The 27702-nt window shown below is 37.7% G+C and overlaps 3 protein-coding genes across 3 annotated transcripts; 1 reads left to right on the top strand and 2 right to left on the bottom strand.

Annotated features, from left to right (window-relative positions):
- Positions 1 to 22: 22 nt before the first annotated feature.
- On the bottom strand, positions 23 to 11638 carry LOC306883369 (DNA-directed RNA polymerase II subunit RPB2). The gene is made up of 25 exons (XM_079438569.1): positions 11518 to 11638; positions 11102 to 11174; positions 10755 to 10905; positions 10559 to 10671; positions 9437 to 9656; positions 9121 to 9279; positions 8837 to 9001; positions 8549 to 8745; positions 6608 to 6727; positions 6309 to 6495; positions 6032 to 6175; positions 5800 to 5939; positions 5498 to 5609; positions 5256 to 5410; positions 4980 to 5178; positions 4641 to 4809; positions 3957 to 4053; positions 3756 to 3850; positions 3120 to 3370; positions 2929 to 3018; positions 2049 to 2156; positions 1688 to 1801; positions 940 to 1100; positions 644 to 839; positions 23 to 355 (listed from the first exon to the last, which is right to left on the bottom strand). The coding sequence occupies exons 1-25, from the start codon at positions 11534 to 11536 to the stop codon at positions 266 to 268; spliced, it is 3525 nt and encodes a 1174-aa protein (XP_079294695.1). The 5' UTR covers positions 11537 to 11638; the 3' UTR covers positions 23 to 265.
- Positions 11639 to 11819: 181 nt separating this feature from the next.
- Positions 11820 to 16081, top strand: noa1 (nitric oxide associated 1). The gene is made up of 7 exons (XM_079439249.1): positions 11820 to 13188; positions 13793 to 13957; positions 14482 to 14693; positions 14838 to 14969; positions 15048 to 15164; positions 15331 to 15448; positions 15653 to 16081. Exons 1-7 carry the CDS (start codon positions 11946 to 11948, stop codon positions 15883 to 15885), a joined length of 2220 nt encoding a protein of 739 aa, XP_079295375.1. The 5' UTR covers positions 11820 to 11945; the 3' UTR covers positions 15886 to 16081.
- Positions 16014 to 25034, bottom strand: LOC306883771 (RE1-silencing transcription factor-like). Its single transcript, XM_079439248.1, has 4 exons — positions 24893 to 25034; positions 21994 to 22931; positions 21788 to 21871; positions 16014 to 19810 (listed from the first exon to the last, which is right to left on the bottom strand). The coding sequence occupies exons 2-4, from the start codon at positions 22919 to 22921 to the stop codon at positions 17841 to 17843; spliced, it is 2982 nt and encodes a 993-aa protein (XP_079295374.1). The 5' UTR covers positions 22922 to 22931; positions 24893 to 25034; the 3' UTR covers positions 16014 to 17840.
- Positions 25035 to 27702: the final 2668 nt, after the last annotated feature.

Genomic DNA, 27702 nt, shown 5'->3' with positions numbered 1-27702 from the left:
CTATGCAGAAAAACTAACCAATCATGTCTTCATGATCACATTTTTTATTTAATTTTTTAAAAAGAAACTTTATTTTATTCTAGGTTGAACAGCCAAAACATCTGTTTCAGAACAATAACACATGAAAAACAACAAAAAATGTAGAAGTTCACAAGCCCAACAGTTACCGCAGGAAGTGCTGTTGGGATCCTTTCAAAATAATTTTCCCTATGATTTTTTCCATTATTCTGTATATCCTGTTTTCCGTCATTCATCTGGGTGTTGTTTAGCTGGTCATCATCCGTGGAGCAATGCTCATAGACATCAGCTCCTGGAATAAGAGCTTACAGGCATACGGCATCCTCACCAAAGAGATCTGAAAGAACAGAGCAGAGGATGGAAAGAGTCATGAAAGAGCCCATTTTATCATCTTAAATAATCAACAACAAGTTCTATAATATGCTCACTAGACCCTTTAAGGTTATAGGTCATTGCTTGCTCCTTGTTGGAACTGAACCAACAACCATCCCCTACTGCATCCATGCACTGGATGAATCGATCATAAGATCAATAACATGCATTTAGAAAACCGATAGTGTGAAATTTCATGTCATGCTGTCTTTAATGACCACCTGATCCAGTCAGGATATCAGCGCTCGCTCACCTGTGTCTTGTTGCGGCAGCCCCTGCACTCATAGGTGTGTGTGCGGGTGTTTGCGATGGCCATGAGGCCACATAGATTGCAGACGTGGACCTGGTATGGGTCAGAGGCCTCAAAAAGCCTCTCTTTTAGGAACTGAGCGGCACCGTGAGCGATCTGACAGTCACGTTCCATCTCTCCAAAACGCAGCCCACCATCACTGAAGGAAAATAAATTAAAATAAAAACAGAATTAAAATCTGACAGGTGATTTTATATATTATGCACGAAAAAACTGCAAGTATAATAGTGCTGTCTCACCGTGATCTACCCTCCATGGGCTGTCTGTTGAGGATCTGGACCGGACCACGGGCTCTGGAGTGGATCTTATCATCCACCATGTGCTTCAGACGCTGGTAGTATGTGGGTCCGATGAAGATCTGAGAGGTGAGTTTACGGCCGGTGAAGCCATTATACAGAACCTGCAAAAAAACACTATCATTAGAAACATGTTTCAACATATTTAAATGCATTCTTAAAGGGACAGTCCACTCAAAAATGAAAATTGTTATTTACTCATCCTCACATTGCTTCAAACCTGTATGACTCTCTTCTGCAGAACACTAAAAATATTTTGAAGATTTTTGATAACCAAACTATTTTGCTCTCATTTGGCATCTACTGGATTTTTGTCAATAGATGCATTTCCATTACCCATCAAACTGCGCAAATTAAAAACTGTGAATTGAAAATTCGGCCAATGGAAACGTCAATTTTTCAAAAACTCCCATATATTGCAAAAACTTATTTGTGCTTGCATAAGGTGGTTTTTCAGGCAATTTGAAAAATAATATTTCACAAAAGTTTTGCGCAAATCTGTAATGGAAACGCAGCTAGTGGGATCCACACCTGTTTGGTTACCATCATTCTTCAAAATATATTATTTTATGTTACACAGAAGATAGAAACGAATACAGGTTTGGAACATGCATAAATTATAACAATTTTCATTTTTGGCTGGCCTATCCCTTTAATAGTGCTGCCACATTGGCAGGTAGAAGCTCTTCACCTCATTGCCTCTCAGATGGTAACCGTATTCTGACAGCAGGTTGGAGACTTTTTGTACGTTCACAGCATCATTGAATGGCGTAGCATCACCAATCTCCCCTTTGTTAGCAGACACCTCAACGGAAGATAAAATAAAAAGAAGAATTCAGAACTGCTGTATAGTCCCTGGAAGCAGAATCATTCAATTCTGTAAAATATCCTTCGTTACAAAGTACCAAACATGCCAACATGACTTAGCTGGAGAATCTTTGTGGTGCACGTGTGCAAAGTCATGTTCCCAGAACAAACATCTGTTGCTAATGTAGACAACGAGTTGAAAGACAAGCATGATATGCAGGATTAGGAGCAGAGAACCAAATTACCTTCCCCTGCAGGCACTCGATCAAATGGCCGACTGTCATTCTGGAGGGGATGGCGTGAGGGTTGATTATGATATCTGGAGTGATTCCTTCACATGTGAATGGCATGTCCTAATGAGAGAAATTCACAGCTCAGGTCAGCTGTGTCACTTTATCTGCATTTGAGTTTTTGGGTGACTGTTTACAAGGCCTTCAGCTGTGAGTCTCTCTGCTATCAGGAACTGCTTAAGAGCCACATCCTGTATACAGACCTTCAACTACTAGTCTAAACAAAGCTGGCACAACTACTAGTCTAAACAAAGCTGGCATACACATTTAGTCACACTAAGATTAAAAATGAGCACTACAACATTAAAGCCTCCATTCTACACTTCCGTTCACAAGTTTGATGTCAGTAAAGTTGTTTTTTCTATTAAATTAATACTTCTATTCAACAAAGATCCATTACTCTGATTAAAAGGTGACAGTAAAGAAATCACAAGATTTTTTTTTTTAAATAAACACTGTTCTTTTTAAATTTATTGATCAAAGTCCTGAAAAAAAATCTTGTTTCTTAATTAGCACAACTATTTTCTATGCTGATAAGAAACGTTTTTTTAAGCAGCAAATCAGCTTACTAGAATGATTTCTGAAGGATCATATCATGTGACACTGAAGGTTGGAGTAATGATGCTGAAAATTCAGCTTTCCCATAGCAGAAATAAATGACATTTTAAAATGTATTAAAATTTAAAAGAGTTATTTTAAATTGTACTATATTATTTCAAAATACTACCATCTTTACTATTTTTTCCTAAATAAATGCAGCCTTGATGAGCATAAGAGACTACTTTCAAAAACATAAAATAATTGTACCGGCCTCCAAACTTTTGTACACACTTACCTCTTGTCTGTACTGGATACCGCAGGTACCCTTCTGACCGTGACGACTGGCAAACTTGTCTCCAATTTGTGGTATACGAACTGAACGGACCTGCATAAAGTTTGCAAAATTCAAAATTTACATTTATGCATTTGGCACTAACAGTGTTTAAAGATTGGGAAAATAAACCTCAGAGTCAAAGCAATACATACCCTAATTTTGCAGAACTTGTAGCCCTCTTGGTTTAGCGTGACCATGACTTGGTCAACAATTCCGGTTTCGCTGGTGCGCAGGAATGTGCTGCAGTCTCTCTTAGTGTAGCGACGGTTGGTGCTATCCAGCTCATCGTCATTCTCGGGAAGCGTTACGGTTTTACCAATGATAACATCCTCACCAGACACACGTACACCAGGAGCAATCAAACCATCGTCATCCAACTTGTCATAGATGGCATGTCGCATGCCTTTAGAAAAAAAAAAAAACCCAGCAATGATAAAGCGTCAAGTAACGCATCCCTATCTCCAAGTTTAGCTTAAGGTTTACTGTGAATCTCAATAACAATATTCAAACTAAAAATGCATTGGACCACACGTAGACAAATAAATAAATATTTTCTGACTTTTTTTTTTTTTCAGTAATGCATATGAATGAATTTCACTAAGGTTTATCAATGTTTTTCATTTCACTAGTGTTTGTAAGAGACTTTTCAATAATTATGGCCTATCCAGCCCCTCATATTTTTTTTGCTCCATGCCATTGTAAAGGACAGAATAATTATATAATACTGCAAACGTGCTGTTTTGTGACTGGTTACGATAAAAAGAAGAGTAGAAACACTAGAATTGCACCTTGACAGGTCTCTCTGGTGGGTTTCTCAAAGATCTCTTCCTGGTCAAAGCCTTTCTTAGATTCCTGTTCCTTGTATGAGCGGTAGAACACAGACCTGAGATCATAGACATTTTAATCAAAACAGGAACTTTGTGAATAGGGAGAATTTTAACTAATGTTTCACATTACAATTTCACCAGCTAAAACCTAGAATCCAATACCTGAAGAATCCACGATCCACAGCCGAACGGTTCATGATGACAGAATCTTCCTGGTTGTATCCAGTATATGATGCAATAGCCACAATGGAATTGATACCTTTTAAGAAAAATAGATTACAGTTTTAAAATTAAAATTATGTCTAATCATTTACACACCAATGTTCAAAAGTTTGAGTTCTGTGAGATTTTGTTTGTTTATGCTCACCAGGACAGCATTTATTTGATGAAAAATACAGTAAATAGTAACATTATGAAAAACTACCATTTTAAATAAGCATTTTCCATTTTATTATATTTTAAAAGCAATTTATTTCTGTGATGCATAGATTCATTTTCAGCAGCAATTAATCCAGTCTTCAGTGTCATATGAGCCTTCAGAAATCATTCTAATATGATGATTTAATACACAAAAAACATTTATTATCATCAGTGTTGAAAACAGTTTAATATTGTAAAAACAGTGTCACTTTTTTTCTGTATTTTTTGATGAATAGAAAAAATAAGTTTTTTTCTTTTTGTAACATTTTAAATGTCTTTACTGACACTTTTGATCAATTTAACGAATCCTTCTTGAATAATTAATTTCTTAAAAAAACAAAAAAAAAACACTCACTGACCCCAAACCTTTGAACGGTAGTGTAGAAACAGATGCAGTACTACTGTTCAATGTAAGAAATTGATTACCTGCCGGCAGCTCTCTAAAGCGCAGGTACTCCATTGAACGAGTTGTGACTAGGGGTTTCTGGGGGTAGTAGAGCACATGTGCCAGGGTATCCATACGCACATGGAAGTTGGTGATGTAAACTCCCATGGCTTGTTTACCCATAGCAGACTGGTACGTGTTTCTGGGAGACTGTAGACAGGAGAGTGTATAATTTACACGCTATATTATGAAAGTTCTTCAGTTACAAATGGTTATACTAGAGAACTGTCAAATTAAATATCATATTTGGATTTGCAGATGTTAAAATAATCTAAAATGTTAACAAAATCCACAATAGCATACAGGTATTATGTAGGTACCTGGTTGTGATCAGGGAAGGGAATGATAGATGCACAGACGCCCAAAATCATGGACGGATGGATCTCACAATGTGTGTAGGTGGAGCAATAAGCCACTCCCTTCTCCTGAAGGTCATCTGGGGTCATGGCCAACATCACAGTCTCCTCCTCTAGTGTGTCAATATATTCAACCACACCACTGGCTACCAGGTCCTGCCAACTGCACAAGAGACAGATGCTCTGTCATTGAGGAACATGCAGATTCTGAGACCTGATATTTTTCACAACGGTATGTACCTGTAGTTGTTGTACTCTCTCTCTTTGAGCTGGTCAATATGCCGTCTCTTCAAAAGAAGTTTCTGTTTTTCTACAATAAGCAGCGGACGGCAGATCCTGCCAGCGTCTGTGTAGATCCTGATCTCCCTCTCACGAATATCTCTGATCATTGACACCTGGACCACGATGAAAACAAGATCACAGTTAGGTGCTTTACACTGAATAAAACGTGAAACTGGAGTGGTGCACAAGTGATGTCACACCTCAGACACAATGATGTCCATCTGTCTCCTCAGTTTCCGCAGTGTGTTCATCAGTTGCTCTGGATCTTTATGAATACCCACCCAGCAACCATTCACAAAAATCTTAGTTGCACTGAAGGAAGAAACACAATTATACAGTATTATTATATAAAAATTCTATTGAATAACTGACTATGATTTTACAAACAAATAAGTCAATTAAAACACTAGGAGCATCATTGTGAAATCAAAATGTTTCGCTTGTGAAGCTTGTCGATTTCAGCGGTGTGCTGCTGCCCCCTATAAAATAGGATGACACTCACTCTGCAATGGCAGCAGGTGAGATTTCCTCCAGGTTCTCCATGCTCCACTCTTCCAAGAATTCCAGGATGGGAGATGGCTGAGATCCCACAGAAATGTAGGCCATGAGCGCTAGATTCTTCACCAAACCTACAGCATGGCCCTGCAACAAAATTTCACTCCATCTTAGTCACTTCATTGAATTCTTAGGTTAGGGTTGAAGGTCACATACATACTAGTGTTACAGTATCCTACCTCTGGGGTCTCAGCAGGGCACACCATACCCCACAGTGTGTTATGAAGCTGCCTGGGTTTGGCCAGCTTGCCATCTCGTCCTATAGGCGAGTTTACACGGCGCAAGTGGGAAAGAGTGGAAGCGAAGGTCAACCTGTTCAACACCTTTGCATATAAAAAGTCAAGGAAACAAATGAGCACCTTGAACTTCTATTAACTGTGAGTGAACTGTTAGTAAAAATGATGCAGCAATGGAAGAAACATTTGTAAACAGAAAAGAAAGCATATCTGAGCTCACCTGCGATACTCCAGCTCTGGCCTGATGTGCTTTTTTTACATCCCCCCAGTTTCCCGTGGCCAGAGAGTACTTGAGTCCATCAGAAATGATGCGAGTCTTAATGGCCAGCTCGAGATTAAAGTCTTTCCCTCTGTCAATAAACTTCTGTGCGTAGATCCTGATTTCCTTCAGCAAATTCTTGAACATTCTGGAAAAAACAGACAGAGATTTCAATACTGGATGTCATTTCCATCTTGAACTATACACAAGCATTATTTAATTAATGCATCTTGAATGCTTAATGAATGTTTGATTCGTACCCTCTGAAAAGGAACGCAAGCAAGGGTCCAGCGAGGTCAAGCCTCTTGTTGCCATAATGATCTCTGTCATCCAGTTCTCGTCTGCCCAGAGCGGCCAACAATAGTCTGTGAACCATGTAACTAAACAGAGAAAGCACACAGTATTTAATTATATATTACACGATTTCAGAAGGATTATATGACACAGAGTAATGGCTGGTGAAATTTCAGCTTTGTCATCAGATGAATAAACTACATTTTAAAATACAGGTCCTTCTCAAAAAATTAGCATATTGTGATAAAGTTAATTATTTTCTGTAATGTACTGATAAACATTAGACTTTCATATATTTTAGATTCATTACACACAACTGAAGTAGTTCAAGCCTTTTATTGTTTTAATATTGATGATTTTGGCATACAGCTCATGAAAACCCAAAATTCCTATCTCAAAAAATTAGCATATTTCATCCGACCAATAAAAGAAAAGTGTTTTTAATACAAAAAAAAGTCAACCTTCAAATAATTATGTTCAGTTATGCACTCAATACTTGGTCGGGAATCCTTTTGCAGAAATGACTGCTTCAATGCGGCGTGGCATGGAGGCAATCAGCCTGTGGCACTGCTGAGGTGTTATGGAGGCCCAGGATGCTTCGATAGCGGCCTTAAGCTCATCCAGAGTGTTGGGTCTTGCGTCTCTCAACTTTCTCTTCACAATATCCCACAGATTCTCTATGGGGTTCAGGTCAGGAGAGTTGGCAGGCCAATTGAGCACAGTAATACCATGGTCAGTAAACCATTTACCAGTGGTTTTGGCACTGTGAGCAGGTGCCAGGTCGTGCTGAAAAATGAAATCATCTCCATAAAGCTTTTCAGCAGATGGAAGCATGAAGTGCTCCAAAATCTCCTGATAGCTAGCTGCATTGACCCTGCCCTTGATAAAACACAGTGGACCAACACCAGCATCACTGACTGTGGGTACTTGACACTGGACTTCAGGCATTTTGGCATTTTCCTCTCCCCAGTCTTCCTCCAGACTCTGGCACCTTGATTTCCGAATGACATGCAAAATTTGCTTTCATCCGAAAAAAGTACTTTGGACCACTGAGCAACAGTCCAGTGCCGCTTCTCTGTAGCCCAGGTCAGGCGCTTCTGCCGCTGTTTCTGGTTCAAAAGTGGCTTGACCTGGGGAATGCGGCACCTGTAGCCCATTTCCTGCACACGCCTGTACACGGTGGCTCTGGATGTTTCTACTCCAGACTCAGTCCACTGCTTCCGCAGGTCCCCCAAGGTCTGGAATCGGTCCTTCTCCACAATCTTCCTCAGGGTCCGGTCACCTCTTCTCGTTGGGCTGCGTTTTCTGCCACACTTTTTCCTTCCCACAGACTTCCCACTGAGGTGCCTTGATACAGCACTCTGGGAACAGCCTATTCGTTCAGAAATTTCTTTCTGTGTCTTACCCTCTTGCTTGAGGGTGTCAATGATGGCCTTCTGGACAGCAGTCAGGTCGGCAGTCTTACCCATGATTGCGGTTTTGAGTAATGAACCAGGCTGGGAGTTTTTAAAAGCCTCAGGAATCTTTTGCAGGTGTTTAGAGTTAATTAGTTGATTCAGATGATTAGGTTAATAGCTCGTTTAGAGAACCTTTTCATGATATGCTAATTTTTTTAGATGTTTTGAGATGAGCTGTATGCCAAAATCATCAATATTAAAACAATAAAAGGCTTGAACTACTTCAGTTGTTTGTAATGAATCTAAAATATATGAAAGTCTAATGTTTATCAGTACATTACAGAAAATAATGAACTTTATCACAATATGCTAATTGTTTGAGAAGGACCTGTAGTTTAAAACAGTTCAATTGTAAAAATTAAACTAATAATATTTAACAATATTACAATTTTTTTTTAATCAAAAAGCTACAGCCAACAGGATAAATTCAAATTCAAAATGCTATTTTACCCAAGAAAATATGCTTTCTTGGTCTCGCAGAAATCTGATACACCAACATGTGGCAGCACCTCCTTCTGTAAAACCTCTTTAGCATATTTGATTCTCCTCTCTTTGGTGACACCAGGTTTGGCCCCTCTGGAGCCAATGAAGTTCAGAGCCACATTCTGTTCTTGAATCACAAAGGCCTCATCCAAAGACGGCTTCACCTGTGGAAAAAAAGCAGAGAATGCTATTATCAGTCTGGAGCTGAATCACAAATGAAATGGTGCTTAATGGTGCTTTTGAAATGGGACATACCATTTCCATCATCTCAGGATCATCAAAGTCATAGATGATGTGTTCCAGAATGTCTCTATCAGACACAAATCCCAAAGCACGGAATACAATGATGATGGGTACTTCCTGCCGGATATACGGCAAAGTGGAAACAATCCTCTGGCCGATGGCACTTTTCTTTACTCCCTGGATGCAGAAGAAATATTTGCATAAGATTGTTTGCCAAAAAACTAATGAATCCAAAAACCACTCAATTTGGCTCAATCTGCAAGCAGAATACTTGCTTACAGTCTACAGATACTGACCTGTCCTCCACGGGCCATCATGCTGACCCAGATGGTGCTGGTGGGTCTGGAGGAGTTCTCCAGACATGACCTGCACTCTCCTGTGTAAGCATACTTGGAGTCTTTCTTGGAAAACACATACACTGTGTTAGTGGCCATCTTCTCTTGAGCAATCAGAACCTGGAGAAATAACAGAACACATTACATGTAATTTAAAGCAGACTTATGAAACAAAATTCAATTGATGTAAAATGTCAACAAACTACATCACACAATTTCACTAACAAAATATTTATATGATGTCTTTAATACTGTATTATGCAGAAAAAAAACGAACCTTCTCTGAACCATTGATGATGAAGTAGCCTCCAGGGTCCAGTGGGCACTCGTTCAACTCACAAAGATCACGATCCGTCAGGCCGCTCAGGAGACAGTACGTGGAACGGAGCATGATGGGAATTTTGCCGATGAAGGTTTTCTGATGCTGTGTCTGCTGTTGCTCTTCCCCATCTTTTATGATGGTCTTTGTGATATCCACATACAGAGGGGCAGAATACCTGCAAGTCACAGCACGCATTCAGATACAACATGTGATAAAAGCTCTGCCTGTCTCTGTCAAATATGTAGGACAAATATGAGGTTCACACAAAATCATGCAACTTAATTCTCTTTAACCTTTGACACACATTTCTAAGGTCTGTAAATTATCAACATGATCAAAACTTTGCTGAAAACTCTGTCATCTGTTTGATAGTTTATACTTTTTTAGCATGTAAAAGGCCTTTTAGAATTATTCTAAAAACTGTGAAATCCACTGTATACTGATTTTTTTTAAATAACTTTTACATCGTTAGTAACATTTCAAGATGAATACATACTAGACTAAAACAACTTAGGTTTACTTGATTATTCTTACAACATTTAAAAAAATAAAAAAGTTAAAATGGGAGTATCAAATATCATCAGCCTTTCAAGAAACATTTATTTCTTCATCTCTCAATCATCATTGTATTGCATGGCATTGTATGTTTTGCCCACAGTCCCACATAATAAAACCTGCAGAGCTTTGATCACAACACTAAGCGGTTAAATATTAAGTGCAAGTAAACAACTTGGTAAGACATTGCAACACACATTTTTTGGAGATATAGAGTGACAAATGATATTTATATGCATTTTATGTAGGTTGTCTATTATACTGTTATAAAAGGTCTCAATGATTCACACTACAAGCTATTAGAATTTCATCTTATACGTCTGTATATTTTTGCTCAGTTTGGGCCTCTAAATAAAATTTAGGTTTTTTTTTGTCCTCCTCAAATAAGAGTTCTATATTCTCCTATATCATACTATATGAGCCGTAAAAGCCTGATGTATTAAACACAATAATCAAAAACAAATACACAAACTTTTTGAAAATGTTCTTTTTTAATATTTTGTCTAAAGGTTCAAAACTCACGTGAGATTTCGGAGTCTAGCTTCGTTTGGCATCATAGGTGACGGAGCGCCATCTCTTTCCCAGTGAGTAGGTTTGGACAGATAGATTTGCTCAAACTTCAGGAGGTACCGAGGCTGCAGAAAAAAAAAATCAAATGAGAAACAGTCAATTTATTTTAGAAAGGACCATAACCACACATGATAAAAGGGCCACTTACCGGTTCCTCCACCTCTCCAGATGTGTGCTGGGCCTCAGCCTGCAGGTCAATGGGTGGAGCATCCTCCACAATCCTCTGCACAGACATTTGGATGAATTCATCGAATGAGTCCAGCTGCTGTCGTACCAAACCTTTTTCATCAAAGTATGAGCTGGAAAGAGCAGTGAGACATGAAACAAGCAAAGCTATGTCAATAATGTTTAAGATTCCTCTTATTAATTAGTTGCATCATAGTTATATATATATATACACACAGACAGTTACAGTAATGAAAGTTACAGAAACTCCAGTACAAATGCAATGACGATTTACTTATTTATTGTTATGTATTTATTTAGCAGGATTACCTGATAACAATCCAACAGGCCTCCTGCCACAGATCAGGGGTGATTTCATCATCATCTTCATCATACTGGATATCTACAATAATGACAAAACTTGTACTTATACATACACTTGATCTTCTAGAGCAAAGAGTGTAACAACAACACTGCAGCTTACTAACAAACTCATTACTTTAGACTTCTTTCTATCTATTTTAAAACGGAAGACACATATTAAATACTTGAATTATATATAAACACTAAACTTATAATAGTGAAAGTTAGCTGGTTTTGCTTAACTTGCCTATTTGCGATAAAGCTAATTTTAGCCTGTTAGCCAGTTACGTTGTTAACGCTTGAAATAACAGTATCTAACTATACATTTCACTGCAATAAAACATAAAGAAACACATGACACGATTATATTTCCTCTCACATACCCTCGTCTTGATCGTACATGATATTTGCTGATAAATAACTTTATTTCTGATCAAATTAAAAAGCGGCTCTATGCGCGCCTCACTCCACGGCGCTTTATGTCTTGCTTCACTATATGAACCATACAAACGGCTGCAGAATTATACGTCACTTCCGAAGCATTATGATATTTATTTACATTTATTTAAGGATTTATTATTTATTCATTCATGGTATGAATGTTAAATAACATACGTTAAAATAAAAACTAATAGGTTTTTAAATTGTATTCTTTGTCCAAATAATGTTTCCGGTGACGTAACGTACATCATATCAGTGATATGGCGGGCGGCTCTCTCTATTCACTCACGTGGTTTCGTTGTTTTTCAAGGTTGTATAAACTGTAGGGATGTCACTGTTCTTTTAACATATTTAACGGTTTGCTGTAATAATGTACAAGTTTTTAGGAGCATCGGCATTCCAATTCTACACTCGTATGTGCTTAAAACATGTTTTAAGACCGCAGCTGTCAAGGGAACATGAGGAGGTGTTGCTGCTTCGACGGTCATTTGTTTCCAGCTTAATATCAAAGGACTACGCAACCCAACTGGTCACAAATCAGAGGTGCAGATCATCCAGAAGTGTGAGATATTACAGCACTCAAAAAGGAGCTAGAGAACCAGCATCAAATCCACGTCAGGAATTATACACTTTAGTGGAGCCACAGAAACAAGAACAATTTGTGTTCCCGGACTTAGATGACCCAGTGGACAATAACGATGATGAACTGCCAGATCATCTTCTTTTGCATGATCTCACAAGTAATGCAGATGCAAAGCCAGTGCATGAAAAGCATGGCAATTACATGCACCATAGAGGACTGGAAATGCAAATGAAACATTTAAAGGGCTCTGCAATGTCTGAAGTGGAGGAAAACTCATTGATTGATTTCCACGATGAAGGATTCCCACTGGACAGACGCACCAAATCAAAGAAGGTTAAAATACAACAAAAGATCTATGGCACTCCTGATGTGGACGTGGCAGTCAGTGATACCTGTTGCTCCGGCTGCGGGGCCTTCATGCACTGTACGGACCCTGAAATCCCAGGTTACCTGCCAAGTGAGAAATTCAAAACGTTAGTTGAAAAGGACCAACTGAAGAGGGCAATATGTCAGAGATGCTTTTTAATCAATCACCACCAGAAAGCTTTGAACATCACCATGTCCAAAGAGGAGTACAGGGCGATTGTCAAGAGAATTAAATCAGAGAAGGCCTTGGTGCTGCTGATAGTGGATCTTCTGGATCTCCCTGACTCCATCATCCCAGATCTTCCAGAGATTGTTGGAAAGAATAAGCACATTGTGATTTTAGGAAATAAAATAGACTTGCTGCCCGGAGATGCTGAGAATTACCTGCAGCGTATCAAACGTCAACTTAAGGCATACTGTGAAAGCTTTGGCATTTCTACCATTGATAACAAAGACATCCACCTCATCAGTGCCAAAACAGGATATGGTATAGAAAACCTTATAACGAGACTGCAGTCGACCTGGAAATACAAGGGAGATGTGTATTTGGTCGGGACGGCCAATGCTGGGAAATCCACGCTGTTTAATACTCTACTGGAATCTGATTATTGCAAATCCAGAGCTTCAGATGTGATTCACAAAGCTACTATATCTCCATGGCCTGGTGAGATATTTCATGCAAGATGAATAAAGCTAAATATTGGCCTTAATTAGTAAATATGATATATAAATGATATGCATTATCTAGATTAATTGCATTTTTGCAATCCTGTTTCACAAATACATTTCTGGTCAAAAGTTTGGAATAGAGGTTTTTTTCCAGAAAATCATTTATAATATGCTGTTTTGAGGCTCAAGAAACATTTCTTATTAGTAAAGTTGAAAACAATTTTTGATCATTAATATTCTTGTAAAAACCATGATACACGACCATTCAGAATTTGGGGTAAATAGATTTTAAAAAATAATACAATAAATAAACAATACTTTAATTTAGAAAGGATGCATTATTTGTCAAAAATGACAGCAAAAAAATTTATGAAAAAAGTGTCACATTGTTCACACTTTTAACCAGTAGTGTGTATAAGAGAGGAATATTTCAAGTACTAAAACAAAAACAAAGAGCTTTTTATTTAGCATGCTTGACCCTTTTAGTCATTTAGGAGTGTGTTGTTCATTCCTGAATAATTAAGCTGTTAAGATATGATATTGATGTCCAAGTTATTTAAACTGTTAAGAACACATTTATCTGTCCACTGTAAATCTAGGAACAACATTAAACCTGCTGAAGTTTCCCATCATCAACCCGACCCCCTACCGGATGTTCAGACGGGCAGAGAGACTGAAGCAGGCATCTCATTTGACAGAGGATGAAATGAATCCTGACGAGCTGAAGAGAATCAGACAGTTCAGCAAGCAGGGATACTTGGTTGGTGAGTTTGCTGGTTTAGTTTTTTTTAGGAATCCACAATATATTTGTTCCATATGGTTATTAGGTGATATTAGAGCTTTTTAATTTATCTGTATCAGCAGATATTGACTATTTAACTGTGCATGCTCATTCCATTTTTACATTTAGATTTTAGAAAGACCAGTCAATTGTTTGCAATAATTGTTTTTTTTTATGTTGTTGAAAGGAGTCTCTTATGCTCACAAAGGCTGCATTAATGTGATCAATAACACAACAAAAACAGTAGTGCAATATAAGATAACTGTTTTCTATTTTAATATATTTTCAAATGTAATTTATGTCTGTGATGGCAAAGCTGAATTTTCAACAGCCATTTCCCATGATCTTTCACAAATTATTTATAATATTTGTTAATAATAATAATAATTAATTATTAATCATCAGTATGTTACAATTTTACTGAAATGTTCCTTTTTTTAAATTGGAGGCAACATTCTAAATTTTGATTATTATTATTTAATTAATTAGGCTAATTTCTTTTTTTAGGTCACATTGGGAGGACATTCCTAGCAAATCAGCCACCCAAGAAAACTCTTGTGGAATTTGATCCAGACAGTCTGAGCTTTGGAGAAGACCTGGAGGAAGATGTTAAAAAGGATGCATCCTTGGACTCCTCCACAGATGCAGAGCTCAGCTACAATGAGATCAAAGATGCACACTGGTTCTATGACACCCCAGGCATCATGAAAGAATATGACGTAAGTCTCCCTATTCAAACTGTACTCGCATAATGTGATATAATTGTTCAGAATTACAATCGTTTCTGTATACTCATATTTCAAAAAGTCCATCATTATGAATCATGCTTCACAAAGGATTTTGATCAAAATGTAACATCTCAGGTTCTCAGCTTGTTGAATGAGCAGGAAGTGAAGCTGCTGGTTCCTACACAGGCCATTACGCCAAGAACGTTTATAATGAAGCCTGGTATGGTTTTATTTTTGGGGGCTTTGGCTCGCATTGATTATTTGGAGGTAAGATTCTATTTTACATATGAAAACTGAATCTTTTGCTGTATCTGCCCCACACCATGGCTCTTTTACTCTCTCTAGGGGAAAAGCTCATGCTGGTTAACAGTTGTTGCTTCTAATCTCATCCCGGTTCATATCACCAGTATGGACAAGGCTGATGCAATCTATCAGAAACATGCTGGGAATACCCTTCTTGCAGTATGTATAAATAAATACACTTGTATTTTTAACAGCAGTTATTACTATAGTCTTCAGTATCACCTGGTCGTTCAGAAAACAGACTAATATGTTAATTTGGTGCTCAAGAAACATTTCTGATTATTATCACTGTTGAAACAGTTGTTCTAAATTGTTTTGTGGCAAGGTCCCATCTGGTGGTGAGGAGCGCATGAAAACTTTTCCACCACTTGTTGCTCAAGACTTTGAACTCCAGGGGCAGGGCTGTAACGCCGCGATCACTGACATCAAGATCTCATCAGCAGGTAATTTTTTGGGTGCCTTTCCAGGTTTTTCCAGTTGTCTACCTTTAATTAGCTGTTTAGATTGTGTAAGGTTTTATAGTAAATCTCATGATCAAGTCTTAAAAGCTCAAGTCTTAAAAATGTGGCCAGCCAAAGCTCATTATATAAAAATGTTAAATATATTTAAAGAAACTTAAATTTATGATGACTTTTCTTGATTTTCAGGCTGGGTTGCTGTGACCGCAGCCGAAGGAGATCAGCTGTTGTTAAGGACTCACGCCCCCGAAGCAGCAGGACTGTGTTTGCGCAGCCCGCCTTTACTGCCCCACGTCGTAAATCTGAAAGGACAGAGAATCAACAAAACTCCCGCCTACAAGACAAGAAAGCCACAGGCGCTGGTAGACACCGGTCTGTCTGTGAAAGCTGCTGAGAGACTCAAAGTGAGAAGGAAAAATTGAAGTGTTGTGGCTGCTTCTATTGATACCTCTTAAGCTTTTGGTCTTCAAAATGTTGTTCTGATTCAACTGAATGTACTGCTTGTATGCTGCAAGTACAGTTGCTATTAATGTATTGTTTTTTTCATACTAAAATGTCTAAATGATTAAGAATTTACCTGATAAATGTTTATATATTCTAACATTTTAAATGCCTTTCAAATAAAAAATAAAATCTGTGGCAAGATTTTTTTATTGAAACATCTAGAGCTAAACATACAGGTCACGTAGTAAACCATTTTTCTGATAATTCATAAAAAGTCATATCAAGGGGACAACATTATAACATTTCAACTGATATAATTTGACTACTTTTACTAGGAAATGGAAAGGACAGTCACACACTTGATTACAAAGATGGATAAATGGCACAATCTGAGTTGTGAATTGGCAACATTCTATTCTAAAGAAGAAAAGCAAAAAAGCAGTGCTTAACACAAAAAAAAGTGATAAAGGACAAATTTACAGTGATAAAGTATCCAACCGACTAAGAGTGCAGTTTTTCAGGTGCACTGGAGTACCTGTGGATAGTACATTTTCTAGTTTTTCATCTAAGGCCTGTGGTTTTGCTCCTACAAATTTTACCAACTACATCTTGCTTTGGTAATAAACACAAAAATTCAATATTGCACTTAATGCAAATTATTAACATTTCTCTTACAGTATTTTTTTCTTTCTTTTTAGACAGAATAACATGGCAAATTTACTGATATACAAGGGTTGTGGCTGCAACACATTCACACTCATACAAAAAAAAGGTCAATTCAATATGATTAGATAAACTTTGGATAAACAGATTTTCAATGCAGATAATCAATTTGATATGTGTAAGGGAATGTTGCTTGGGTAAAATACACAAAAAAGACAAGCCATTCTTTCAGTTGAAGGTAAAACAGTTCTAAATATCTGAGACATTGATTAAAATGCTTAAATTGATTGTCTGAGGCACTGAAGAGCAAATAAGAAAGAAAAATATGTACAGTTTATATACAGAGAAAAGCAACAAAATCTTTGGACTGAGCATGAAATTGAAGTATTACAAGAAAATTGACAAAATAATCTACAAACTCAAGAAGTGAGAGTTACAAAGTGAAGTGTAAAAAAAAGAAAAGTAAATTTACACAAATAAAAAAACTACTATTCCACAAACATTACAAACTACATGTTACTTTCCTTGAAAGGCAAAGCAAGTGTAATCAAAGAAAGACCTCTAGGAAGTGTACATGAATCTTTTTGTGTTAAAATTAAATGTTTAGCTTATGTGAAACAGCGCCTCAAAGGTATGATTATGGTTAGTTGTCAAGTGCTCTCTAAACTGTAAAAGGGAACAAAGAAACAGTTGAATACAATGACATTAGCCAGCTTTAAACACACACTCCGTCTCTTGCTGACCAGAGATGGAGGCGCTTCAGTTGAGTGGAACAGCACAAAGACACTGAAAGCCCCATTATCTTCAGGGCTATTCAGCGCTGGACCACCTGGGTGTGGCTAATCTGAGCTCTCTGCAGGGACCGAGGGAGAAAGTGTACTTGCTTTCAGAGCAGTTCTCTTTCTTGTTGCTTCCGAGTAGTGTAACAATAAACACATGAAAACCCCAAAGATCATTTCGTCATGGAGCACATGACTAAGCAAAGATTCCGTTAGTTTGGGTTGAACAATAGGATTCTACCACAAACTGACAATGGATTTAATTTCTGAACTGAAAGAATACTGTATTATTTTAATGTATCATTTTGCCTCATTGCAAACTAAAAACAGGCATAGATGCGGTCATCTGTCATGAGCTGTAAAGCCATCAAGAACAACAAGAGCCTTATTTTATTACAACTTTAACAAGTTTTGTTCAGTCCGAAGTCTAGGAGAACCTCATTAACCGTTTTGGACACAAAAATGCTGCCCTTTTCCATACGAGATACCCCTCACTTGTCACCCTGAGCCGCCCCTTTTAGGTAATATACATTTACTAAATGCCGGTTCAAGTGGCGACGGTAGTCCATCTCCAAAGAGAAGGTACGGTCACAGAAGATACATGTGTGACTGAGCAGTTTGGTTGGAGAAGGAAGCTCTTCTGTTGGAGTCTCTGGAAGTTTCTCTCCACCTTCGGTGGCAGCAGCTAGTCCGTTAAGACCAGAGTCGTAGCTTCCTTCAGAGGCACTATCGCTGATGTCACTTCCCCCATCGTTACTGTGGATACCTTCATCATCCTCTGCGTCGGTAGATTTGTGACCAGGCGGACCAGGAAATTCGAGAGTTGGGCTGAACCCAGGAGAGGTCTCGCTGTCAGTAGGTGATGGCATCTCACTTCCGCGGTGTACATCTGGAATTTCTTTTGGTTCATGTGAGACCTTGTTCTCAGTTTCTTTAGGCTGTTCAGAGTCTGGAACTTGGGGTTGGCATGGAACTGAGAGTTCCTCCACAACAGAATCAGTCTCCTTGTGATTTCTCTCATCTTGGCCGGTCACTACTCTAGGTGTCTGCTCATCTGGTTGGTCAAGTAACTTCACTGTTTCTGAGGTGGACTGTTTTTCAGCTTCTAGAGTGTTTAGCTTCTCTGGGACTTCGTTAGTCTTCTCAGGTTCAATGTCACAAGTCTCAGGTTTGTTCACATTTGCCTCAGCATTCTTGGTTCTGCTCCTCATAGCCTGTAGAACCTCAGGTATGGTGCGATTTTTCTCTGGAGCAGCAGAACTTGTTGATGGCTTGGCTGTTTCTTTCGTTGTGCGCTTGACCCTCTTTGAAGGACAATTAGTTTCAGTCGCTGGTACTTTCATGTTCTCTGCTTTTCTTTTGACTGGTTTAGTCCTGACTTCTTGCGTGGCTTCTGTACTCTGGGTATCTTTTTCACTGTTGACCTCTGACAATTTTTTCTGCCTCTTGCATGGTTTCTTGGGTTGAGATTTCTTGCAATCTTTTGCACTTACTTTCTCTTCAGTCTCCTTCGCTTTCACATTAAGCAAACTGTTTTCCTTTTCTAGCCGCTCTCTTTTCTCTTTCTCATTTTGCTGCTGCTGTTTATCTAGAAGGTCTTTCTCTTGTCTTTCTTTAACCAAATCTAATCTTTGCTCCTCAACAATGGGCAGATGTTTCGCAATAACTTCATTGGCGGTCTCCTTCAACTGCTTCTCTTTCTTAGAACGACCTTTTGTTACTTTCTCCACAGATTTGGAGGATTTCTCTACCTTCTTAATTTCTTTTTTATTAGCTTGTTTATCATTGCAGCCCTCTGTTTGTGCCATGGCAATGTCCACAGCTTTTACCAAAGTCTTTCCTTTAACCTTCTTACTGTTTTTCTCTTTCCCCTCATTTTTAGGCATGGTCTTTTTCTCTGCAGTTTTTTCATTGAGTTGTTGGGTTGGCTTTCCAGATTTTTCTTTCACAATGATATCTGGGTTTTTCTTTGCGGTCTTGTCAGTCAGCTCAGTCTCCAAAACAAGGGTGGTTTTAGTGGGTTTCTTAATAGAGAGGTTGATGGGACCCAATTCAACATCATCCAATTCTTCCAACTCCTCGTCCTCACTTCGCCTTGATCCAGACTGGTCTGTCGCAAGCTTATTTGGCGAAATGTCGTCGGTGTCAGTTCTCTTCACACGAAGCCTTACCTTTGATACATCCATTGAGATATCAGTGCATCCTGGGTGTCTGGACTTGATGTGATACTGCAAGTTGCACTTCTTGGATGCAGCGTATTTGCAAACCGGGCAAAGAAACTGGCGAGGGTTGACATGGAGTTCAACATGCTTTTTAAAGTTGCTGCGGTCGGCTGTCTTGTATTGGCAGTAGGGGCAGCTTAGGGGCTTGGGTCCATTGTGGACCTGTCTAGCATGGCGGGTCACCTCGTGCTGGTTGGCTGCCAAGTAGCTGCAGTTGTCACATTTGAAAGGCCTCTCACCTATTCCGGACAGACCATAAGGAGAAGGTCAAGGCTGAACAATGAATCTTTTATTTCAACATTTTGAGAGAAACACAGGCGCAAGTCTCATGCGGGGGATACAGATAAAAGACACATACAATACAGAATCACATTCTAATTCACTCTGTATACCACAAACCGTGTACCATTTTATCCAAAGCCATCTGGCTCCACGGAGTGCAACAAAAGAGAGAAACATCATTGACAAGATGAAAACAGAGGTCTTGAGCACATTTGCTCTGTCCCAAAACCCAAAGAGCTCACTTACAGAGTCAAATATTTGCCTTGAAAAATGAGCATTCACTTTATAAACTTGTATAACTTTTAGATTGAATTAATTCCTATGACTTATCCCAAACTTCGAACAAACTACTTTCAAGGAATAGTTCACCCAAAAATTTAAATTCTGTCCTTAATTACTCGACCTCATTTCGTTCCAAACCCGTCAGACCTTCATTCATCTTTGGAACACAAATTAAGATATTTTTGATGAAATCCAAGAGCTTTCTAACCCTACATAGACAATATTGCTGTGCGATTTGGGGAAAATATCTAATTGCGATTTTTTTGACAGATATTGCGATGGAGATTCGATTTGCGATTTTAAATTTGCAAAGTCAAGCTTCAGCTCAATATTGTCAATAATGTGCAGCACAGTATGAGTATCATTATCCTGCTAAAAAAAAAAAACAATCGAAACCATCACAGAAATTCTTATAGTTTCCATAAAAACCATTACAAAATTCCTTTTTGTTTTGGGCATTATTCCAATAGGAATTACTGTTGTTCTATTGGTTGCCATCTGCTAGGTTACATCCCACCAATAGAATGCATTAAATACCAATAGACACCATTATAGTTTATATTATAACCAATACAATTCCCATTATAACCCTTACATCCATTAAATTTCCTATTTCTACTCGTCGTCAGGGGTTCTACTGTTTGTTTGTTTTGTGTGTGTGTTTTTTTCTGCAGGGAAGATTATAATGGTATTACTACTTTAACAGAATTACTGAATTTCACAGGAAAGATTTGTTTATTTTTATAAATAAAGAACTGTATTTCTTTAGTCAATTATTAAAATATCACGTTACACGGTCTGATTTATTCATTTTTAAGTATTTGGGATTTTAAGAACAAGTGGGAAATGTGCTGAATGTTTCATTTCATCCAAGTGAAATTGGCAAGCAGTTAGACTTAATTTACATTCGCTTTAAACGCAGAGCCAGGCGCGAGTTGACACAGGTTGCGCGCGTGCGTCAGGCCATATTGGCAGATGCGCTCGCTCATGAGAATACATTGTGTGTGCAAAAAAACAAAAATAACTTTATTCAACAATTTCTTCTCTTCCGTGTCAGTACAATACGCATGAATTAAGTCAATGTTTTTGTTTACTTTGCACACAAAAAGCATTCTTGTAGCTTCATAATATTATGGTTAAACCACTGATGTCACATGGACTATTTTAATGATTTTCTTACTACCTTTCTGGGCCATGAAACATTTCATTTGCATTGCTGTCTATACAGGGTCACAAAGCTCTAGGATTTCATCAAAAATATCTTTATTTGTGTTCTGAAAATGAACAAAGTTCTTACGGGTTTTGGAATGACATAAGGGTGAGTAATTAATAATAATTTTCATTTTTGGGTGAACTATATCTTTAAACCTGATGCATCATCACAGGTATTTTACAAAGAATATATCCCAGAGTACACTGCAACAGGTTTAACAAAAAAATAAATAAATAATTCCTTACATGCTATGTATTTTTATTCTTTATAAAATATCATATAATTTTTTGTTATTTAGCTAAATCTATTAAAGTTTTGCAAGTTTTAGAACAAGGCAGCTCAGTAGGTTTTGGAACAGATTTATTAAATCAAAATTATAACTATATATACTAATCAATTCCAGCATAAGAATATTTCAACAGATGGACAAGAGACTCACCTGAATGGGTTCGCATGTGTCTGGTGAGATGAGTTTTTTGGGAACTGGAGTAGTCACAATATATGCACTGGAACGGACGCTCACCTAAAGGAAGTATCAAATAAAATTGTTTTAATTTTCACATATAATTCTGATCATATAAAAGTAAACTTAAATCAATGTGATTTTATAACGAACTGAGACTTAATGGAAAATTTTAGATGTACCAGTGTGGGTCCGGATGTGCTGTATGTAGTTATTTTTGCGGTCAGAAAAATACGAACACTGGTTGCAAGTAAAAAGCTTGCTGGGATAATGATTCCTTAGATGTTTCTTCCAGTGATACTGACTGATGGTGGTATAAGCACAAATGGTGCACTTGAAAACTCTCTGGTCTTCACCCTCCTTAGTATGATGTTTAAGGTGCGCCATGTAGTGGTCGTAGCGATTGGTGTTGTATCCACAGCGCTCACAGCGGATCACGCCTTTGGAGTTACTCAGACTTTCACTATTCTCTGGGTTTGGCGTCTGAGATTGGCCTGACTCACTGGCCAGATCGTCGTCAGAGTCAACCATGCCATTTACCACCGTCATTTTCTTGGCACCGTGAATGCGGATATGGTGAATAAAATCCTCCTCGTTTTCAGCCTGGTACTGGCAGGGTTTACAAAAGAAAGGCTTCTTCTTCTTTTTGCTGGATTCGAAGAGAACAACCGGGGTGCGTTTACGTTTTTCCGCTGGTGAGGATTCAGATAGGGTCTTTTCAGATGGGTTTGAGAGGTCTTCTGCTCGCTCCATTTCAACCTGCTCTATCACTCTTTCTGTCACCTCTGGCTCAATCCGAGTGGCATGTTCAGCGTACGTGCTCTCAGACATCTCCGAACTGTCAAGGCTGTATCTGATAACACCCTCTTCCTCGCTGTCAGAGTAGTTGTTGCATCCAACGGTCTTGAGTTCGACCATTTGTTTCTCTTCTGCATTATAGTCTGAGGAAGACGCCTCTGATGATACCACCACATTAGCAAGCATCACTAGCTGAGGGGCCACCACATCATTGTGAGGCAGCTCGGGAAGGTCATGGCCCACCTCTGGTAGAGGGATGCCTACAGGCATGAAGATACCAGCAGCAGCTGGATACATAGTTTGAGCAGACATGCTCAACCAGCTGAAATGCAAAATGAAACATTGGTTTTAGTGCCACTGAAAATATAACTGGCAGTTTAAGTTGTAAACTGTATTAAAGTTTATAAAAATGTGTCTGTGAAATGAAAGCAGAAGACTGAAAGGATGTGAGAACTGAGACATCTTCTCAGAGCAAGTCATCTGACTGTGACAAAACAAACAGTTCCATGTAAATGATTGATTAAATCGAAACTCATCATTTTCTGAGATAAGGAGTCTTTGCTGAACAAAACTCTGATTGATTAACACTACAAGGATAAAGCAGATTTCAAATTCCCACTCTCAAACACATTTTAAATAAAAAAACAAACAAAGCCTAAACCAACACATCTTTACAGAGCCAATAAATTACCCTGTTCTTTCTTGTATGAATTCCATTAAAGCAATCAGCAGCTTATTTTAGGTTATTTTAGGGAATTACAGCAAACAAGCATCTATATTCATGATTCAGTTCTTAAGGCATGACTTATTTAAGATGCAATCTAACCAAGAAAAGCATGAAATATATTCAGAGCAACAATAACAAAACATAGTCCATGTATATTGAGTTGCACTATTTCAACCAGAACTTTGTGGAGCACTTTGTTTCCTGTGCACTGAGAAAACAATCATCATTTCCTCCCTAAAAAACTTTACTTTGTATGTACTCATTAAAGGAAACAACATGATTTATTAAAATCATTCAGATTAAACCTTTTGGCATTTCAGCTCAAAATACTTTACTACAAATACTAGGCCTATATGTACTATCCATATTCCTTAAAGTTTTATATTATTTCTGAATATTATGATAATATTTAGAGACACTAAAACTTTAGTTTAAAATACTACCGGTATATATATATAACTAAAAATGCATCATACAATAGTATATTTCTAAATACTATATAGGATACTAATAAAATAAATGGGTCTTTTTTTGTATTTTGCTTGTACTGAGAAAAAGTCACAAAGTTGAATTAAATCTGTTCTAGTGTAAGAAGTACGATCATGGCAAACAGAACCATGCATGTGTGTGTGATGAGGGTATAAGGCCTAAGAGTTTGCATGCTCTGAAGTGTGTGTTCGGCCATTTTAAAACAGCACCACCAACTTCTCCCAGTGGAGGAAAAAAAATATAGCCGATGTGTGAACTCAAGCAGCATGACATGAACTCTTTCGACCAGCAAAGCACTAACATTTTGTGCTAAAAAACTCAAACAGGCTTTATGTGAAAATATGACTGCGTTAAATCAAAGTTGTCCAAATAAGGAGTGAAAAACTTTGACCTTGTTGGACAGCTCCTAACACGACCCATCCGAATCAGACGAAGAGCGAGCTACACATTGCACGAAATATTAAAAGACATAACAATAAAAAAAACACTCCTTTTAATTTCACTACATGGGAGTTTAACGTGACTAAAAACATGAATGCGTCCAACTGGCATATCACAGATCTGACTGATTTCCGAATAAACAAAAGCTCAAAAGACACCAAAAAAAGGATGCGATTTATTCTAATTGCCCAGCTTGAATAATCGTATAAAACCCCCAATTCTAATGAATATGACAGCAAAAGCTGCCTTACGAACCTTCACCAAGATGAAAAAACTACTTTTCCGGAAACTCCATGCATGCAACAACACACTACGCACGACAACCCCACAAAGTTACACTTTTTATTCAACACAGTCGATCGAAGATCATGGTGAGGATTTCATGTTTAATTTCTCATCAATTTTATGCACTTTTAATTTGGTCATCGTGTGTGTGTTAGCCGTGGTCCTGATCTGATCTCTCTCCGTGCTGAAATCAGCCCTGGACAGCGCCTCTCCCTTTCAATGCAACCCTCCATTTTCACTCCACTTACTCAAACTTAGTTGGGCTCGTGCGCAACACAAAACAACACAAAACCACACCCTACTCAGCTCCAAACCCCACGCAATAAAACCCACGAACTCACCAGCGGTGTTCGCTCGTTGTTTGGCGATGTTGCTGTAGAAACAAGTTTCGGAAGAAGTTATTTCCAAACTATCAAATCGGTCGAGGAAGTACGCGAGACTCAAGCATTCCAACACATAGCTCTCGCGCAGCCAGGGAGGCGTGACGTCAGCGCGCACGCTCTCGAAGTTTTGTTTTAGTGAGGAGAGTGACACAGTCTGATATTAACAAACAAACGAAAATATCTCGACGATATTTTGAATGGGCGCTGTTAGTTTAGTAGTAGCCTGGTTTGCACAAGTTGTTCTCATTGTGTTGTGTTTGTTAACTACTAAAGCTACACGTGGCAAACAGGCAACAGTAGTTAAGCTGTGGAAAGGAATATTTTTACGGGGCGATATTGGGCAGCTGAACTCACAGGATCAACACGAGGCAAACAACTAGTGAAGATTTATTTTCCATTACATGGTGTCTGTTTCCCCCCATTTTTTTTTCTTTTAATCATCCATTTTTTCCTAAGAAAAGGCATCTGGTGCAAACTTGAAAACCCACACTGGCCTTATAGAAAAGTGTTTTAATCAGGTCCTAAAGTTACGATAGAAAAAAATGTTCCAAAAAAAGAAAATTTTAGTAAAAATCTTACTGTAAAAAGGAGGATAACATAATAGTAATAATAACAACAAAAATAAAAAATAAATAAAAGGTGAACTTTTTCTTGTTCGGTTATTTCGCAATTTATAATATATTTATCTTTAATAGCCTATATGTATTTTATCAAATTTACAGTTAGTTGAACAATATCTTACAGCTATGCAATTTTATTTTCATTTTACACCCTGTGTAGTCTACAGTCAGATCTTAATATGTATGAGAGACTAAATCTTTGAAAATATGAAATATTTAGCATCAATTTTGATATATAGCTTTACAAAAAGGATCACTTATTAATAAATAGAAATTAGCTTTTTTTTTAAGGTTAATAGAAGGTGCACTTTTTATGGTGCTTGCAGATTTTTTTTTTTTTTTTTTTTTTTTAAGGTTGTGATGGTGCGTTACAGGCGACTTGAGTTCGAACAAAGAACGTATACTCTGGTTCAAATCTCAGCTGGAGGATCTTTCCTGATCCTGCCCCCTCTCTCTCCCACTTCACTTCCTGTCTACTCTCTTCTATAAAGGCAAAATGCCAAAAATAATCCTTTAAAAAAAAAAAAAAAAACTTTATGACTTTTTTTTAGTGGAGTTGAGCATTATTGCACTAAGCAAATGATCTACCAAGTCAATAATGATGTTCTGTTTTGCCTTTTAACATGCTACAGTAAATCTCACTTAAGTAAACATGCTCAGCAGGGGTGTATAGCAACGTTTTGTTTGTCATTCTTTAAGAAAAGACACTCTTTTCATGGCCTGATGTTCACATAGTTTAAATGATGGATGCTTCAGAGGTGTGTTTAAACAGAAGGGAACCTGACAAGGTAATATAAGAAAATGTCCGTTCTGTATTTTGCTCATTTAAGTTCTTTCTACACTAAGATATAAAGAACTCATAACATGAAGTTAGTCAAGTTCATTTACAGTGGAACAGGGTTTAAATTTCTAAAGTTAGACCCTTGATGCTAAAACCCTCTGGAATTTTGAGGACATGCATGTTGGAGTCAATGTGAACTTGTGAAAATTATCCTGCTTTGCAGCATATTGATATTATAATGATATTATGAGGATAATTATTTCATGAGGATTTGAAAAGCAATGTTTCTTAAATATAAAAATCTGCTTTATTCCCCTTCTGAAACCACCAAGACAGCTTCGCTCCATTTAAGAATAGCCGCTTTATTTTACAAACATTGTCATAATTCTTTGTGGCCACAAGGCAGCACTGAACTTCTACGGGAGAAGAGAAGGCCATTCTGTATGAAAGGAAGAAAGAATGAATCTGGGAAGTAACAAACTTTAAGAGTGTATTTCTAACTCAAACATGAGCAACCCATCTATACACCATTTTGTCATTTTCGTTCTTTTTAAATTTTGTTTTATTTATTAGATCTATTAGTTTTTTTGTTTGTTTGTTTGTTTTTAATAGCCAATTTAATCCCACTGGTAATATTTGTGACCAAATTTTACTTTCGAGTTTGAAGATGTTTTCCAGACAGTTACGTTTTATGTTCAGAGTGAACATTTTATTTTCAATTTACTTTTTTGTGGCTGGCGTTAATAGTGAGGTGGACATCGTACACAACTCCATTACTCGAGTAAAAGTACAGAGACTGCTGGCCAAATATTACTCAATAACAAGTAAAAGTTGTAAAGACAGATTTTTACTTAAGTACCAAAAGTCAATTTCCTTTTTTATTTCAATGCACTGTTTATTATTGTTGGACGTAATACTTGCAATACCTCTGAAGCAACTCACAATACATTACACCTACTGAATTTTGAATAAAGAGCTTTTAGAATGTTAAAAACCTACGGGGGAAAAACAAACTCAAAATTTAACACCCCTACCCACTCCCACAAAAGCAGGATGGTAGTGATCTCACACATCAGACAGTTTGTGCACACATCTATGTGTAGCCATTCATCCACATTTGAACAGAGTGGACAGTGAAATCCTAAATACAGAGTGATAAGGAAGAAAAAAAATAAAATCTGCTTTAAAACCTAGCAACACAACTGTAGCTGTATAACTTTACAACAGCAACACTGCTTTAACAAAAAAGCAAAACAGCAAGACTTATTTGACATCAAAACAAAAAAATAAATAAAAATGCTCTCACAGTATTTTGATGTCACATACAGAACGGTATGTACAGTGCTGCTTCAAGACCTATTGTGTTT

This window comes from Barbus barbus, assembly GCF_936440315.1.
Source record: "Barbus barbus genome assembly, chromosome: 17".
NCBI classification, from domain to species: domain Eukaryota; kingdom Metazoa; phylum Chordata; class Actinopteri; order Cypriniformes; family Cyprinidae; genus Barbus; species Barbus barbus.
This window is presented reverse-complemented; position numbering and strand designations above follow the sequence as displayed.

Bases quoted from the DNA above. Each gene is read 5' to 3' on its own strand.
- LOC306883771 (XM_079439248.1), bottom strand. From the start codon at position 22,921: ATGTCTGCTCAAACTATGTATCCAGCTGCTGCTGGTATCTTCATGCCT. The intron at 21,872-21,993 runs GTACATCTAAAA...TACTTCCTTTAG, and splicing joins GCACATCCGGACCCACACTG to GTGAGCGTCCGTTCCAGTGC. The intron at 19,811-21,787 runs GTGAGTCTCTTG...TGTCCGGAATAG, and splicing joins ACACATGCGAACCCATTCAG to GTGAGAGGCCTTTCAAATGT.
- noa1 (XM_079439249.1), top strand. From the start codon at position 11,946: ATGTACAAGTTTTTAGGAGCATCGGCATTCCAATTCTACACTCGTATG. The intron at 14,970-15,047 runs GTAAGATTCTAT...TACTCTCTCTAG, and splicing joins CTCGCATTGATTATTTGGAG to GGGAAAAGCTCATGCTGGTT. The intron at 15,449-15,652 runs GTAATTTTTTGG...CTTGATTTTCAG, and splicing joins CATCAAGATCTCATCAGCAG to GCTGGGTTGCTGTGACCGCA.
- LOC306883369 (XM_079438569.1), bottom strand. The intron at 4,054-4,640 runs GTAATCAATTTC...TTTTCTTAAAAG, and splicing joins CTTTAGAGAGCTGCCGGCAG to GTATCAATTCCATTGTGGCT. The intron at 3,851-3,956 runs GTATTGGATTCT...CTATGATCTCAG, and splicing joins GTGGATCGTGGATTCTTCAG to GTCTGTGTTCTACCGCTCAT.